The sequence below is a fragment of the Anas acuta genome, chromosome 27 (genome assembly GCF_963932015.1).
Source record: "Anas acuta chromosome 27, bAnaAcu1.1, whole genome shotgun sequence".
Taxonomy (NCBI): Eukaryota; Metazoa; Chordata; class Aves; order Anseriformes; family Anatidae; genus Anas; species Anas acuta.
Window position 1 is genome coordinate 2600334 of NC_089005.1, and position 16391 is coordinate 2616724.

At 41.5% G+C, this 16391-nt stretch overlaps 2 protein-coding genes across 3 annotated transcripts in view; one reads left to right on the forward strand and one right to left on the reverse strand.

The window, feature by feature from the left end:
- Positions 1–4172, forward strand: part of DOCK5 (dedicator of cytokinesis 5) — a 79122-nt gene extending 74950 nt beyond the window's left edge. Inside the window, exons 50-52 of the mRNA XM_068662461.1 lie at positions 465–603; positions 1821–1936; positions 3827–4172. Of these exons, the coding sequence (XP_068518562.1) occupies positions 465–603; positions 1821–1936; positions 3827–3928 (357 nt within the window). The 3' untranslated portion in view covers positions 3929–4172. The remainder of the gene's footprint in view (positions 1–464; positions 604–1820; positions 1937–3826) is intronic.
- A 6240-nt stretch (positions 4173–10412) lies between these two features.
- On the reverse strand, positions 10413–15080 carry GNRH1 (gonadotropin releasing hormone 1). Of its 2 annotated transcripts, none has more exons than XM_068662474.1 (4): positions 14187–15080; positions 13583–13724; positions 12795–12890; positions 10413–10863 (listed from the first exon to the last, which is right to left on the reverse strand). In XM_068662474.1, the coding sequence occupies exons 1-4, from the start codon at positions 14315–14317 to the stop codon at positions 10822–10824; spliced, it is 411 nt and encodes a 136-aa protein (XP_068518575.1). In that variant the 5' UTR covers positions 14318–15080; the 3' UTR covers positions 10413–10821. The 2 variants fall into 2 exon arrangements, with proteins under 2 accessions (XP_068518575.1, XP_068518576.1); XM_068662475.1 differs by lacking the exon at positions 14187–15080 and adding an exon at positions 13806–13907 and having other exon boundaries at positions 10423–10863.
- Between the last annotated feature and the right edge of the window lie 1311 nt (positions 15081–16391).

The following is a 16391-nucleotide window of genomic DNA, read 5'->3' on the forward strand; positions in this document are numbered from 1 at the left end:
AGCCTGACATGAACTTGTCTTACAGCCCTAAGGAGCTGGATGACACTGGCAGTCCTGACTTGCACCTAAAAGTTGATATTCTGTCTCTTTGGAAAGGCTTTTTTCTCAAGTTTGTTCACAGAACTGCTAGTCAAATGCAGCAATTTTTCAGCCTCACCCCTTTCCCTGACCTCTTCCCTTCTTAGTTAAACTGTTTTTTAATGACCTCAGTCTATTATTGTTACTACCTCGTTAGTAAGGTCCCAGGGACAACTGAAGGTGTCACAGGAGCACAGTGTGTGCCTTTTGCTATAGCTTACTCAGCGCTGTGGTTTCACCCTTGTGTTTCACCTGAATGCACCTTCCTCTCTTAACAAGCTCTAAAGAGCCATGTAGGATGCCTTTGTGACAAGTCTCATTATGGGATATGCATGCCACAACTTTGCTGACTTCTAAAGGTTTTGTTTACTCTTTGTTTTAACCAGAGCTTGTCTGGAAAAGCACAAAGGCCAAAGAGTCTTCAGTTAGGAGACAACAAACTGACTTTGCTTCAGAGTTCTTCACTCCAGCAGTCGTCGCCTCTCAGCCCACCACCCATCACTCCCAAAACGCCAAGAACCCACAGTAAGTTCTGTAATGGCAGCAACTGAGTAGTAGGAGTTAGGATAAATCTGCTGAGGTAACCTCACTGGGGAGGCAGGGAGAAGGGTGCTGCTCTGAAGTACACAGAAAGTGACTCTGGGCTATTAATGTTTGTAGGAATCTTTGTCTGATAACAGCATTTGGCAGTGTTATCAAAGGCACTGTGATTATACACATGACTTAGATATCACTTGATAAATCAAATGAATTTCAGCGGACATTATCTGTGTTTTTCAATTTTTTTCTTTGTTTTCTCCTGTATTGACTTGTGGAGAGGAATATTAAATCTCAAGGTGAACACAATGTGCAGCTAGTGTAGGTGCTTGGTTGTGTTTTTTTTTTTTTTTATTTGTTTGCTTTAGTACATACTAGGCATACCCCTAGTGAATTCACTAGTGGAAGTTGCATCAGGCCTGCATGGTAGTTAGGTCTGGTTTCTGAAGAGGCCTCTGGTTAAATTTTCTGGGCAAGTCTTGCCCAGAAAATAATAATTTTGTTAATAATTTTAGAAGGAGCTACTGCTCTGCAGTTTGGAAATTCAGCTACTAAGTGTTACACCTGAAGGAGGAGGAATTTGTCTTGAAGAATTAGTGAAGTGAGTAATTTGCAGTTACCTCCCATGCATATCCAGTAGTGTCTGTAATTAATTCTGAAACAACATGTGACCAAGGTGAAAATGCACCTGTATTCTCACCATTGATGGCTTCCTTTCTAGTTGCGCTGTTATGTTTCTCAGCCTTACTGAATGTGAAGCCTCACTCTTTTACTTAGCAAGCAGTTTTAATTATCATTAGTAGCAGGACAGCTTCCCAGGAATTATCCTGAAGTTTGGGTACTTATCTGCTCCATCAACTAGAGTTAAAATCAAAGTGAATTCTCAGGTTGAGGCCCTGGCTGAAAGGAAATCCCAGTGAACATTGCAGATGTGATAATGGATTCAATTCTCTATTCTCTCAGGCATGCATTTTTCACATAAGCTTAGACTCATTTGTTGAAGGTAGAACTCTTCTGGGCATCGTGAGCTTAAGGGAGATAAAACTGTGACTCTGGTTTGACATAGCTGAAAAGGTTTAGCTACTAAAACAGATCTAAAGTGCAAGATAATAAATGATTCTCCCTTAAAGTCATACATGGTCAATTCCTTTTCTCACTCCTTTTCCGCCTGCTTTAATGTCTTTTCTTACTGGTTTTGCTTCTAGGTTTTCCCTCATTGCAAGCTGATGGTTTGTCAACTGCTAGCTTGCAGAGTACCCCGCCTCCACCTCCGCCTAAAAACAAACCCTACGAGAATAGCAACCCAAGGAATTCTGTGGAGGTAAGGAAATGAGAGCTGACATTTTTCTGGAAGCCAGCGTTCGAGCAGGACACCACTGGAATTTTCCGAGCTGCTTCTAGGGTGGTGCTGCTTGAAACTTGTCTAATCATTTTACTGGTTCCCTCCCTGAAACCACAAAAGAATAAGAAGATTCTTGTTTTGAGAGAGGGCTATCAAGTGCAGTCCCTGTTTCAAGTGGAGGTTGTGTTGCCTTTGGTTAGGCAAACTGGGGGGCGGCGCAGGGAAGTATATTGAAAACAAACATGCGCAGTGATTGAAAAGGTTCAATAACACGGTCAACATGTAAAATAGTACAGTAACCTGATCCCGAAAAAGAAGTTCAAATGTTTTCAGAAATGTTTGTCTCGTTTTGAATCCTTAGCTCAGAAGAAACTAATTTTTCAAAGTGTCTATCATTACTCACTTAAAAGTTCGCCTGTATTACATCACTATCTTGGCCGTAGTCTTTTTTTTCTTAATTTCATGAAGTTGATTGCCTTCTAGGAACATCATATTGACACTTCTTATGCTGTATCACTAACGCTGCTCTTCCCCTACAGTATCTCAAATGATTTGTGGATACTTACTTAACATGCAAATACCATGGTGGTTATGTCAGAATCATCTGCCCCTAAAATGTAGGTGATTCTAATGTGACACTGTTGTTGCTTACCATTGTACAGTGTCAGAAAGCATCCTTTTGGAACTGTGATGAGAATGTCTTCACCAGTACAATTTACAGAGGGGATTTATGGAGTACCTTAGTAAAAGAGCTGGAATTTAATGAAAAATACTGAATGATCACACTTCACAAAAGATGTTAACTCTGACAGCACAGAAAGACAATACAGCAGTTGATTATTTACTTCAGTAAGAGCGAAATGACAATGGCATGAAGTCCTGAAACATGGGACAAATTGGAAGTTTTCTACTCGGGCCTTCACTTGGTCTGAATTAACTGTTCTTCTGAGCAGGGGCAGTATGGCTGATGTAGGTGGTGTGGGTGGAAGAAACATGCCAGCCTTAGAGATGCTGTGGGAGTCGCTGGTTCAAGAGGATTAATAAAAAAGCCTCCTTCCCTTGGGTCTTGTAAGAAAACTAATTACTAACATGCTCTGGCTTGTAACATTGACCCTGGCTTATAGCCAAATGGAACGGATTCAAAGGCCCATAAAGAGAGGTTGTAAAAGTACTTTCTGAAGGGTTTTGCTACTTTTGTTGTTGTTGTAAAGTTGAGTCTGTCCTCCTTTAGTTAAAATAGTCAGGAAATCTTGGCAGTTTCAGCTAAGCATGAGGTAAGCCACATAAGCTTCTTGTTCACCTGGCCTTTCACTTTTCATTAGTTTATAGGATGCCCCTTAAAACAAGCAAAGGGACAACTTGAAAGGACCTACCAGTGCAGTTTTCTGCAAGAACAACAAACACTGTACAAGCCCATGAGTTGGGCGGGAAGGCTGTGACTTGTTTTAGCAGAATTTCTGCTTTGCTGCCATTTTATGGAATCAGTTGCACCATTCTGATTTGGAAACATTTTATGTGGTGCAACTCACTGAGCCAGCAAGATAAAAATAGTTGAATTTTGAAACCATGAGAGAAGTGGGTTTATTTCCATTTTACTGGTGAATCTGTTACTGGTCAAGTGACTGCCTGGCTCAGTCAGGCTGTAGGTCAGAAGCAACTGAAGCATATCTGCAACTAAAGATGATTCTACCAACTGAAAAATACGTGTTTCTATTAAATCCTGTGTCCTTGTTTGCCCCTCTCATTGAGTGCATGGAGCACTGAGAGGAAGAATTTAAAGATTTTTTCCTGAAAGAAGAATTAAGAAGTGTAGGAACTTCTGGATTTCTTCTGTTTGATAAGCAAAATGTTTTTGTTTTATTTTCTCAGGCTGCTCCACCACTACCCAACAGACGTGAAGCCAAACCTCCCCCTCCTCCTCCAAAAACCAGAAAATCCAGCGTTGTCTCTTCAGAGCAAGGATTGCAGTGAGGATTGTTACTTGCTTGGCTCACAGCAAGTGCCTAGAGTGAAATGGCTGCTTTCTTTTCACCGACATGCTGGGCCTTTCTGACCCTAAAGACCTAGTGATCTCACTTGCCATTCCAGTCACGTCCCTTGGAGTTCTCCCTGGGAAATACCAAAAGGAACTTAGTTGTAACTATTCCTAACCTCTGGTTTACCTTTCCAATCATGAGACACTAATCACATGTGGGAAGAAGTCAGCCTACTGGAACTCCTGTTTGTCTTAGTCTTGTCTGTCCTGAACTCGGTCACTGATGCAATTTCAGCAGCTCATTCCTAGCGTAAATCTGTCACTGTAGTGATTTGCACCAGTGCTTGAACCAAGGTAAGCCACACCAGTATGAGATGTGTTCTACAGTATTTTCACATGGGTTCGGTGCAGCTTTGTGGCTGTACTAGTGCACAGATCCCTCCATCTGCCCCTGTAGCATTGCCAAGCCCTGCTTTGCATGAAGCGAGACGATCACAGCCATGCCTAAGCTGTGAAATGTCTGCTCCTGAGATGTCAGGTGCTGGCATATGATATGTGGTCTCCTAAGATTCTTGATTGCAGGCAGAGACCTGAGCATTGTTAGCAGAAAAAGAAACCTCTTTTCTGCTCGTCGTCATAGGTACTTAAGATGAAGTGCAGACATTCTGCCTTACGCCACCTCTGCTCAAGTAGTGGCAGTCGCTCGCTCCCAGTGGAGAGTTTAGGTTCACCAGTACTTTGTCACAGTTTTGCTGTTGATTCTGGTTTTGACACTACAGAGCAGTCAATATTCCTTCCTTTGTTGTGTTACTACTTTGTTTTGCGTCTGGGACTTGGTACAATATCTCATCTTTGTGTGCTTTTTTAATAGGGTGTAAAAAGTTATTTTTCTCCTGTGAATGTCTTAGAGCGGATAGAAGTTTCATCAAACCAGTACTGTATTGAGAGCAGCAACCTGGAGAGGATGGAGTGGGTAAAACTGGTCACATGCACCTCAGAAACAAAGTTTGGTAGTTAATGTAGCCTTTACTTTGGCTGGCCAATTCCACGTAAATAATTCTCATCTCCCCCCTGGTTTGTGGCAGTACTTGCACTTTGTTTTGTAGCCTCCCTTGATCTAAGTTGCTAAAAGCCACTTGGGTTTTAAGGAGCCGTTCAGATCTGGGAGGCACGTGGAAGATTTGACACTTACCCACCAAGTTTCCTGTTGCTTGGATTATTCCAGCTCTGCAGCTTTTCTTTCCTTGGAGGATGGGATAATAATATTATTTATAAGTATTTTGTTAATCTGTTTAGTTTTTTTTTCTTTTAGTTATTTATTCCCTGCTGTCTCTGAATGTTAACATCAGTCTGTTTTATTTATTTTAGAGAAAAAAAATGACATGATCTTGGGTTTTAATGTTTTTAAATTCATGCAATCCATGCAGAAAAAGGCTGTTGCACAGTTAGAATACCCTATCCTCACAGTTACGTAGTGACCAAACATAGAACACAAATACCATTGTTATTTATGAACCAGATGGGCCTTAGACTCATTCATCATTCCTCTGTGCCTGAGCTGCCACCAGAAGATGGCTGTTTAAAAAAAAAAAAATCAAAAAAAACACACACAACAAGACAAAAATACTCCATAGTATTAGTGTTGGCAGTTGCATTTTGCACCTTGTAGGGCTGCTGGTCTCTGAGCTCAGGCAGCATTAGATCGGCAGCTCCCCTGGGGTGGGGAACTTGCTTGGCTGCACCAGGCTTACAGGGAGTTTGTACAACACTTAGGCAAGAAGAAAATTCAGTTTGAAATTGTCTTGCAAAATGTATTTCTACTCTCTTCTACTATTAAATAATCTAGATCACTCCAGAAATAGTCACAGCACCTCTTTTTTGCTTTGTGGAAGTGGACTTTCCTAAACTCCCTGTTCCAGAAGCAATGCACTGTGGAGAACTTCCCTGTTTACTTCTCAAGCTACATGTCCTAACTTTCATGTATTTCCCCCCAAAGTTGCTGCTGCCAGCTGGTGCCACATTTACTGGCAGCTGCAAAGTCTGTCAGGTTTGTTATTTTCTTGGTTTGTAAGAATTGTTCTCTTCTATCACAGACGAGATATTTTGCCGTGCTGTTCTGCCTGTGTGACTGGCCTATTTATAAACGTAGCTTCCATAGTGGCTGTTATTTTCACTGATGTTTTCTAGGGAAGGGAAAAAATCGCTCATTGTTATTGTTCCCTTTCACTGTGAATCTCAGGAAACACGGGAGTTTGCCTGCAAAGTTTAGATCCAAACTGTTTCATTAGCTAGAAGTTTTCTTAGAGTTCATCATAAAGAGGGACCAGCTGAAGTATGTGCATCCAAGTTCGTTTGAACTTGGATCAAATTTTGGATATTTGGTTGCCTCTTGTGGCCTATTCCTTTATCATCATGTTGATGAAGATTCTTCTGTGTGCTCTTTCTTCCAGGAAATGATTTTGCTCTGCTATTACTGTCATTTAGCTTCTGATTACCTGGCATAATTCGTGGAGAGGTGTTAAAAACCCTGCTGAGGATGTTGCTCACAACAGTAAATAGACACTTGTTTGGTTTGAGGTTTTTTTTTTGCAGGCACTACATCACTATTCTCACATGACTTCATGAGTTTCATCACAGTAGTGAAAACTTATTTGGGAAAGGCTTTAATTAGACTTCAATCTTTTTCAGAGGAAAACAAAATCTTGCTCTTAGAAGTTCCTTTGGCTTCTGTGTTAACTCGAGTTAAAGAAACCTGCAGAAGTTGCATTTATTTTGCTGCCTATCAACTTATTTATTTATTTTTTCTGTCTGCTTTTATTTTGCTGGCCCTCTAAGCAGATTGCATTCATTAAAGGGTCATATCAGATTCACATCACAGAGCAGGATGGAGACATTTTGGAAGCAGCACTGCAGTCACAATCATGCTCACTATAGCTCACATGCGACTGTCTTCTGGGTTGTCACCTTCTCTTGGGAAATCCTTGAAACCTTTCTGGACAACTTGAATGTGTCTCAAAGCCTCTCTGGTGCATTGTAGGACTTGTCCAAGAACATAATGTGGAGCTGACATAGACACTGCTTGACTTGAAAACCACAGGGCTTTCTTGTCTTTGGCTTTTTTTGTCCACTTCTTCCTCTTCATGTAGCTACTGTCTTCCTTCTGCTGCTGTTGCACACGTAAACTGAAGGATCCTCTGGAACTCCACGTGAAGAACTTTTGTGTCTTCAGTGAGAACTTTGTTTAAGGCAGAGCAGCAGGATGTAGTGTGAATTGTAGAAACCTGAAGCTCTCCATCATCTCCTTGTCCAGTCTACATCCATGTATACATTAGCACCACCTATTGTTAATTCGGTGCCTTGCCCCATCCTGTATCTGCCTGTTGCCTCATTCCTTGGTGCTCTTCCATTTCAGAGGAGGTTTGCTTTTAATTCCTTGGGTAAGTCAGCAGAAATACGAGACTGCGGGAATCTCAGCTAATGGGTTGTCTGTCATGGGAAAACACAATAGACAGAAGGTTTGGGTATTTCAATACCAAGTGACTTCTGAGTCTTGTTTCCCTGCCTTTCTGATCTGCTTTACTGACTTGCAGGTGCACCTTGTGCATTCACCAGGTATTTTCCTGGAGGATGGAACTGGTCTGTGCAAAAAGACCTCGCTGGGGGAAGTGTGACCTTGGGCAGTTCTTCAGCTGATCTTCAATGACCCTTTACATGATGCTTTGTAGCTTTGAGGAGTCAGTTCTGACTGTGCTTCTTGCAGCCTGAGTCCGTTGCTAGTAATCTCCCTGTCTTTTTTCTTCCCTTTGTTTCCTATTCCTGTGAGTACAGACAGGAATGAATGGAGTACTTGATGTGTAAATGGTTAATTATCCTTTCCCTTCCTTTTCCCCTTGGATCATTCATCTGGCAGTCATTGGGAACACGGTCCTGTCCCACGTGTGCTGGTCCTAGGTGCTGGTAGCCGAACTAACCCTCAATGCCCAAGTCAGCTGCCTCACTTGGCAGGTTCCTTGACGTTTTTTTGGTCTGCTCTCTGCACAGTTGAGGCCTTTCTTCTTGCTGCCTCTGTTGCCTGGCCGGTTGGAGATGGTTGTAGCTGAGACATCACCCTTAATGCAAGGAAAGGAACAGCTGATGCCTAAAGACAGCAGGGCAAGGAGATCTCCATTCCCACAATGTTTGGGGCATTTTCATTGGCAGATTTTCTATGCCAAGAGTTTAAAGTTGAACACTTCTTTTTTTCTTTGTTAGCATTATTTTTGTTCTAAGAGCCTGTTTGAAGTGCTGTAAACTCTTCCCTCTTCTTCTTGCCTTTGGACAGCCTAACTGACAGGTAGGAGTTCAGTTTTCTTAAGCATTACTGACTGTGAGGTTTGAAGAGTTGCATTCTTCGCTGATACAAGTCAGCATCGTTTCCTTAGAGGTACAAGATGGAATTTCTGTACTGTGCCTAAGTGACTTAGGGCTTCACGCCAGTTTTGGAAAAAAGTATCATCTTCAAGTGTCAGATTTTTAAAGCAATTGGGCTTTTAAGTGTGTGAAAAACCGTGGGGCCTGGTTGATTTTAATTAAGCCGAATTTAGTGCCCACACTCTTGTGAGAAACCCCACTAGACCTCTGATTTTTAATTTTTTTTTAACTTAAGTTATGAGATCTAATCTTCAGAGACAATTTAAGGTCTCACTGCTTCATTTTCATCTTTCCATGTTTCTTAGATGATCTTGTAAATGTCATCCAATGTCTTTTAACCTGTAGTACTGAAAATGGGAGTAGGGGAACAATCCATAATGGTGGCTTCTCTGCATGCCAGAAATGAAAAGCAAGCAGCAGCATTTCTACCAAGTTCATAGTTCTGAATAAAACAAATCTCAGAGTTAAATATCCAGTCTGCAGAGAAGACAAAATCTTAATCCCATTTCATAGCCATGCTGTTCAAAGCTAGTGTTAAATTTCAAGTCTTAGAGGATTTTTTTTTTCTCTTTGGAGAAATATGCTCAACACTTGTTTTCTGGAGCTTTTAATTAAAATTTGTCATGCTGTGATAAATTCCTTTAAAAATGTTACAGGCTCTAATCCATATCAGGGGAAGAGAGAAACAGACAGCTTTCCATTTCAGTGGATTAGGAAAGGACACCGATTCCAGTGAGGACAGCTCTGTGATCTGCAGTGGCAGAAATACTGTGATGTGTATGTAGCAGTTGTTGGGAACCTTCACACTGTGCAGCCCGGCGTACGTTCCACGATGAACAGTGAGTTAGGCTTGTAGGAATAATGGCTCAGATTTTCTCTCCTTATTTATTTTTATAATTGTAAATGGAAATAATAATAAGTTTAAGATGTCTGTAGCTTAACTGTAATCTTTTTTTTTTTAATGTAAAAACATTCCTGACCATTACTGCTACCCCTTTTTCAATTCCTTAATTAAAAATCTATCTTATATTTACTGTTGCAGACTGTTATCTAGTGGACCAAGGTGAGCTTTTCCAAGATTATATTAGAAAGAAAAAATACACAAATAAATATGATTCATTTATTGTGTGGTAGGAGGTGGGCTTTTCAAAAGCACACGAGGTTCACTTAATTCTGCTCCTATTAACGTTCTTCCTAATCTTTTGAGTATATCACAGTGTTTATTTAACTGATTATGATGTAAAAAGATCCCAGTTGGAGCAGAGCTAAGTTCCTGGTGCGTGCTCTGCCCCCAGTAGATAAATAAAACCAGGTCATGTTAATGTCTGTGCCTGCCCAGCACAGTCCCTGAGGGGTACAGTGTGAAAATCAGGTGTGGAAAGCACCTTCAGGGCACTGTGTGTGTGTACACAAAGGAGTCACGGCTGTTGGGAAATGGAGGAGCTTAACAAAAGTGAACAACATCTGTTTGTGCAGCCTTGGCCTGAGCTGGTTTAAGGCTGTCACTGAACTCACGGGACACGCCTGACTGCACACATTGGACCTGCATTTCGGAAGAAGAGTGCAGTTTTTGTGTGTGTGCACAGAGGTGCAAGTCCTCAGCAGCTCTGAAATTCAGCCCCAGCGTGCCTGGTGTTCACTGATGTAGTCAGTCACTGTTGGTATTACGAGGGTTTAATGACATGGTAAACTGCGGGACGTGTTTGTCTGGAATTCAGGAGAATGTGGATGTTGTGTAATGTGTTTTTGTGAGTGCTTTGAGATGCTGGGTGTGATGGTTCAGTTACAAAACCCACCTCTACAGACTGCAAATTCTTTTTTTTTTTTTTAATCCTCTGCAGTTGAATCAGCAAAATATACAGCTTTTAAACTGGCTCTGGAGAAAGAGTAGGAGCCAAGCTTTGGAAATGGAGTCTGCATCTCTTTGGGTAAATGGCGCGTGATTCACCAAGTCTGTAAAGCAAGGTGTATAAATTCATGTGTTTTTTTTTTAAATGTATTAACTATTGTAAAGTTTGTAAATACCTTTTTAATATAAATGTAGTTTTTATGAGTGAACCAGTAAAAAAAAAAAAAAAGCATATAAAAGTCTTTCATGTGTTGCCTACTGACGTGTGAGAGGAATTGCCTTCCAACAGTAAATTTATTCCTAATTTTTAATGTTGTATTGCTGTTGCATCCAGAGACGGGGGAGATCAGACAGTGCCCTTGCCCAGGCATTGCCCATGTGTGTGAAACAAAAGCTGTCGTGTCCAAGTTTTCATTGCAGAAAAAGCCAACCCTATGGTGCTGATTCCCCACCACCAGACTAGAATGTGTGCTCTTTTAAGCAGGTAATCTATACAACAGCATCTTTCACTTAAATACAACTTCACAGAATTTATTCACATAATGAAATCTAATCCATTTTAGGAGGAACTGGTTTTAACGTTGCTTTGAAATTTTATTCTGGGTCCGTTGTTCCTTTGGCTTTGTGGGTTTAAATCTTCTTTCGTCTGGCTTCTCCTTCAATCAGACTTGCCTGTAAGCACACACATACACCAGTTTTAAAGAAAAGAAAGAACTTTGATGATGGAATTTTAAAGCCTAGTCAGATGCTAACATATTCATAGTGTGGTTTGCATTGGAAGGAGGATTAGAATGACATAAATCTGACCCGACATGATCTCTCCACCACCTGCCCGGGGATCTGATCAGACAGTATAATGTAACTGACACTCATAATAGCCCTTTTCATCCCAAAGTCCATGACCAGCTTTACATCTGTTAATGGGCCCACCACTGCAGCAGTTCTTGGAGTGCAACCCGACAGCTGTTGAACACTACATTTTGACAGCAGTGTAGGAAAAGCAGCATGAACTTACACAAAGCATCAGTATGTCAAATGTCCGTGAACTTAAGCAGTTGGCCAAGACACAAGAAAGCAAAAGTGTTCTGGGGTGGGATTGTTGCCCTGTTACCTTTCTCTCTATACCTTAGTACTGTTAGAATGGCATGTGCTGTGTCACACCCTGCTGGATCTGGTCTCCTACTTCAGTATTTATTTATGTCGTTACCTCTGAGTTGAAAGCCTGAAGTTGTTTTGGATCGACATGCTGAATGTGTTATTGTTTTCCCTTCTGTATCTTAGCTAGGTGTATCTTTGTTTGCGCTCAGTTCCAGCTGCTCCAGGAAATGATGAAGGTAACTTGAAAAGTTTTTTCCACGGGGTGGGCCATTTCCTGACACCTCCCCTCGCATTGCGTAATATTCCTGTATCAACTCCAGGAATGTGTCACATTGGAAAACCTGCATCTGGAAAAGTTTTAATTTGTTTTCAAAGTCATTAAGCAGCGAGAAGTAAGGCCGCATAATTCAGGCTATGTTACAGGAATAAGTATGCAAAGTAACCACTAGATGCAGAGGCTTAAAAGTTTTTGCACATATTGTGTAAGATTACCAGCAGTTTCCAAGCAAACCTCAGAATTTGACTGCAATGGAAGGCCAAGTTTCCCTCAGTGAGCAAAAAGCATCAAAGAACTCATTTCATATATCCTGATAATTTTTCTGCTATCAGTCCGTGCCTAATATAGTCTTTTGTAGGCCAAAAAAAAAAGTATAAACATACTAAGTTAGTGTTGGCTCTTGGTACTGAAAGTAGTGCTATTGGAAGCCAGAGTCACAGGCATAGATCCCATTTTATGTTCTGTACAAATAGGATTGATGATGACCTAAAAGAAACCCTGGAATTTAGGAGATTTCCGCGTGAGAAGCGAACAGAAGTTGGACTGACCTGTCTGCATCGCTCTTACTGAGTTTCTGAGGGATTCAGACCAGCTTCCTCAGTGAAAGGCAAGAGTATGCAGTTGAAACTTTTGGTCTTTGATTCAAAAATGAAGTAGAGATTGAGCGTTTCCTCTCCTAGGACAGCTCAGAGATGTTCCCCAGAAAGTGGTGGCCATCTGGCCTGACCAAGGTTGCTGTATGATTTGAAGAGCATGGTTTTGCTTGAGAGTGTTCTTTCTGTGGCAGTTAGTGTGAAGTCTCTGCTGTCACTGCATTAGAGCATCTCATGGAAAATACATTTCCCAGCCTGGGGACCTTGGGAGCAGCAGCTTCCATATGGCTCCATCCTTCAGTTGCAAAGTGCACCCCTGAAGTTAAGCATCTGTGAATGCTGCGTGGATTTGTATTAAGGGAGATAGAATGGATTTGACTTTGGTTTTTGTTTTAGTTTAGTGAGTAACGACACTGCTACAATGGGAACAGCAAGAATCATGTAGTTCCAGGACTGTAGACTGAAGGTACTTGAGAATGATGCAGATAATAAGGGTTCAGCCAGTATCACCATATGCAAACTAAGCTGACATGCCTCTTCTTTCATCACTCCTACCCCACCCCTGCCCTGTGTTTTCCCAGCCTGGACTAGTCCCCTGTATTCCACAGTGATAAAAGAAAAAACACGTTACTTACCATGGCTTCCTTCAGATCACTAAACTGGGGATGCTGATATGAGCCAGGGCATTCCGTCTTCTGCACTTCCCCTATTTTTTCCATGTCATTTGCAATCTGAATTGGGAACGGACACAGCCTTCATGAGGAGATATCTCTACTAAGGCAACCATGCCCTAGTTGCAGATAAAGATGAAACTGTTCCACTGCACAATTTAAACTCTCCCCTTCCCTAGGTGCTCGCTTGTGCTATAGCAAACTTTAAATCAGAATGTTACAACTGTGGTTAAAAGAGCCTACACATGAAATATTAGAAAGCATGGGAAAAGCATCGGTGGACAGAACTTTTCACATCTGCTTTGTGGTTTGAATCCTTCATTTAAGTGCTTGCCATCTAATCCCACAACAGCCGCCTGTTGCCACGTTCTCACTGAAGTGGATGAAAGTTGTCATAAAGCAGCTGATCAGAATATTGGCTGAAGCTAGGGACGGGATGAGATCAGGTTTAACCTGGAAGTCAAATTTCAATCTCTGCTTCAGAGAAGACTGCCCAAGCTTTGTGTATGCAATAGACGGTATTGTTCTTTATGCAAGGCTGTCGAATGTCTTACCCTTATGCCACATCACGGTCAGCTCTCCAATTACTACTTTAAGTCTTATGAATGTGTGTTTCTATAATATATACACATGGAAAGAGAGACAGTAATGCCTGAGTCTCCTCTGATCCCATCCCATGGCTTTTTTTGCTTGCATCTGGTGCAGGTGAGGGATCCAAGCAAAAATGAGTTGCTTTACAATCCTGAACCTACCTCTTGAAACAATTCTCCCAGATTGTCCGCGTTCCTTTTTCCTCCTGGTTGCAGGCCATAAGACCAGTGCTGAGCCAAGCAGATTTCCACAGACACAATAAACAGGAGGATACCAACAAAGGCCTTCCTGGACTTCTGCATTCTGTGAGAGAAAAAAACATCTTTTTGATCATAATGACATTTAAAGCTCAATTTTCATCTTACAGAGTCATGGAAATGTTACATTTTGTGAGTGAATCTTCGGTTCTGATCCTCTGCACCCCAGTGGCACTGTGCCTACACACGAGTCACAGCTGGATTTGGAGTCCCTCAAAGTGTGGCTTAGCTCATTAGAAAGAGATTTGACATCTGAGGAATTTGGATGGAGATCTAAATTAGGATTTTTGAGTGCCCTCTCAGAATTTTAGGAATGCCTGGATCTCCAAGGTTCACTGAAACTCCCTGTTGATATTTGACAGATGTATTCAGTTCAGCCAATTTCTGTTCTAGCAGTCTTTAAAAATTGCTCTTTGCGGTATCTTCTAATGCAAATTTCTTCCAATACAAGCATCTCTAAGGACTGAATAAATGAAATAGGACGTGGTGTGTTGTTCAAGCACATTACCTGCTTGCTGAGAGAGGTTGCAGAATCACTCCACCTCTTCCCCGTTGGAAAATGTCCTGCGAGTTTGCTTGTTGCCTTGCTTTTATATAAAACCACCCCAACACCAAACTTTTCACAGCAGGTGACTTCATCTAATTCCATCTTGGGGACTGCAATTTTGTTCTTAATGTTTCTGTCATGTAAAGAAATAAAGCACATAATTGGGACGCCCCGGTGTAGCTATTAAATTCAGCTGTTTTCGCTAAGAGCCGCGATGGTAACAGCCTTTCTTTTAAGAGGCTGTAAATCTGACATTCAGATCTAGCTGGCTGTGGTTGCCCAGTGGAAAACAGTCGTTCCTTTCAGTAGCTCCTAAATATATATACTTCTTTTAAGTAAAATCTCTGAATTTGATGTGTGTGCCTTACAGGAGTTGAAATGGATGACGAATTCAGTTTAGTCTCTATCTCAGACCTGAAGAAAAGGGACCTGTGTTGCATAAGCAAAAGCCTAAGATTGCACAAGCGCACAGAGCATTTTGCGTGCTCCTTTGAAAGTCCCCCTCCTTCATATTTGAATTAAAATACCTTCATATTCTTTGCTCTATAAAGTGCAAAGCAGTACTACACTGATCAAATAGACACGTTTATTAGATTGGAAATATGGGGAAGGAACCCTCTCTGTTGCAAGATGGGATCTTCCCTAAATAGGACTCCCCAGGCACTTTATTTTCTATATATATATAAAATATAATGTGCATATATATATTTATATATATATATAATAGAAGTGCACATGTGTCTGTGTGTGTGACTGTATACATTGAAATACTTTGGAGTTTTGGGCTCTTGAAACGTTACGCACTGCAGTTTTATAAAGTTGGTTGGTAGCCATTTGCAGTCAGCACTTAAACTCGGTAATTTTAACTGCAGAAATATTTTTATTTATTTATTTTTTAATCCACCTGGCTGCTCTTTGGACTTGCTGTGCACCGTTTTGTGTGCAATTGAGTGTATCACATTTCGCAGTCTTCAAACATCCTCTGTTCCTGCCCCCACAACCTCTTTGAGATTAATGGATTAAATGTAATTTAGTAAGTAAATAATGTGAGGAGGGTTTAGTGACTTCAGCAAAGAGTAATTCTTCCTGCTCTAATGCACACACACAGCGCGAGTAGCCAGCGTTTGGCTTCAGCTGATGAGCTGATCAAGCTGCGAAAATTGTTTCTATGGGGGAAAGGTTACCTTAGCGTGGGCAGAGCACTTGAAAAGGGAGATTTTCCTTTAACTGTTTTAAGAGTGTTCCCTTTTCTGATCAGCCTAGCAACAATTAAGGTTATTTCAAATTAAACGTAAGATTTTGCACATCCTGAAGGATGGCATTTAAAGAGGGGAGCACAATAACTGCTTAGTCCAATAATTGCACCTCTTATTAACCTACCAATTAAAGCTAAATCTAACAACAGCCTGCTTTTAATATTTTTCAGCAGCTGTTTCACAGCAGGTTTCCTATAGCTGCAGAGCTGCCCTCCTGAAGCAAGTCAGAAGGAGCACCAGGAGCTGCACTGGCAAGTGAGCTGTTCTCATGTCTTCTGCTCAACTCCAGACCGCAGCCACACGTTATATAAAGGAGGTGGGAGGTTAGGAAAAAGAGTTCAGCTGGTTTTGTTTGCCCACAAATAGTTTTACAGCCCTGCGTAATGGAAACCAACAAACAAAACTGATTCTGGCAGAGGCAAAGCCTGAATGGGGACTGCTCCAAGGGCTGGGACTGCTTCGCTCTGGCTTTGTCAGGCGGGTGCCAGCTTCATGCTGGCAAAAGAAATCAAAGCATGGAGCTGGGGCTAGCGTGTGACCTCTCTTTAGTTTTTGGACACTGGAAAATAGGGTTGACACAGCCTTCAAAACAGCTCCCAGACCTTCACGTGCATGAATATTCTGGTTTGTGAAGGGAAGTGTGAACGTCTGTCACTGCAGTTAAGTGCCTATGTGGAAGGCTAGGACTTGCCTGGACAATCTGGGTTTTCTGGGTTTGTGAATTCTCATTCCAAGAATTAAGACCTCTTCTATCAGAAGTGCTGGAAAGGTGTTTCTGAACCTATTTAGATACTAACAGGCCTAAGACACTCACAAGTTTTGACATTTGTAACCGAAAGAAGTGTGCTGTAGCTGAGAAACTGCATTAAGAATGGCATTTTTCCAAATTTTGCTCTCAGGGTGATCTGCA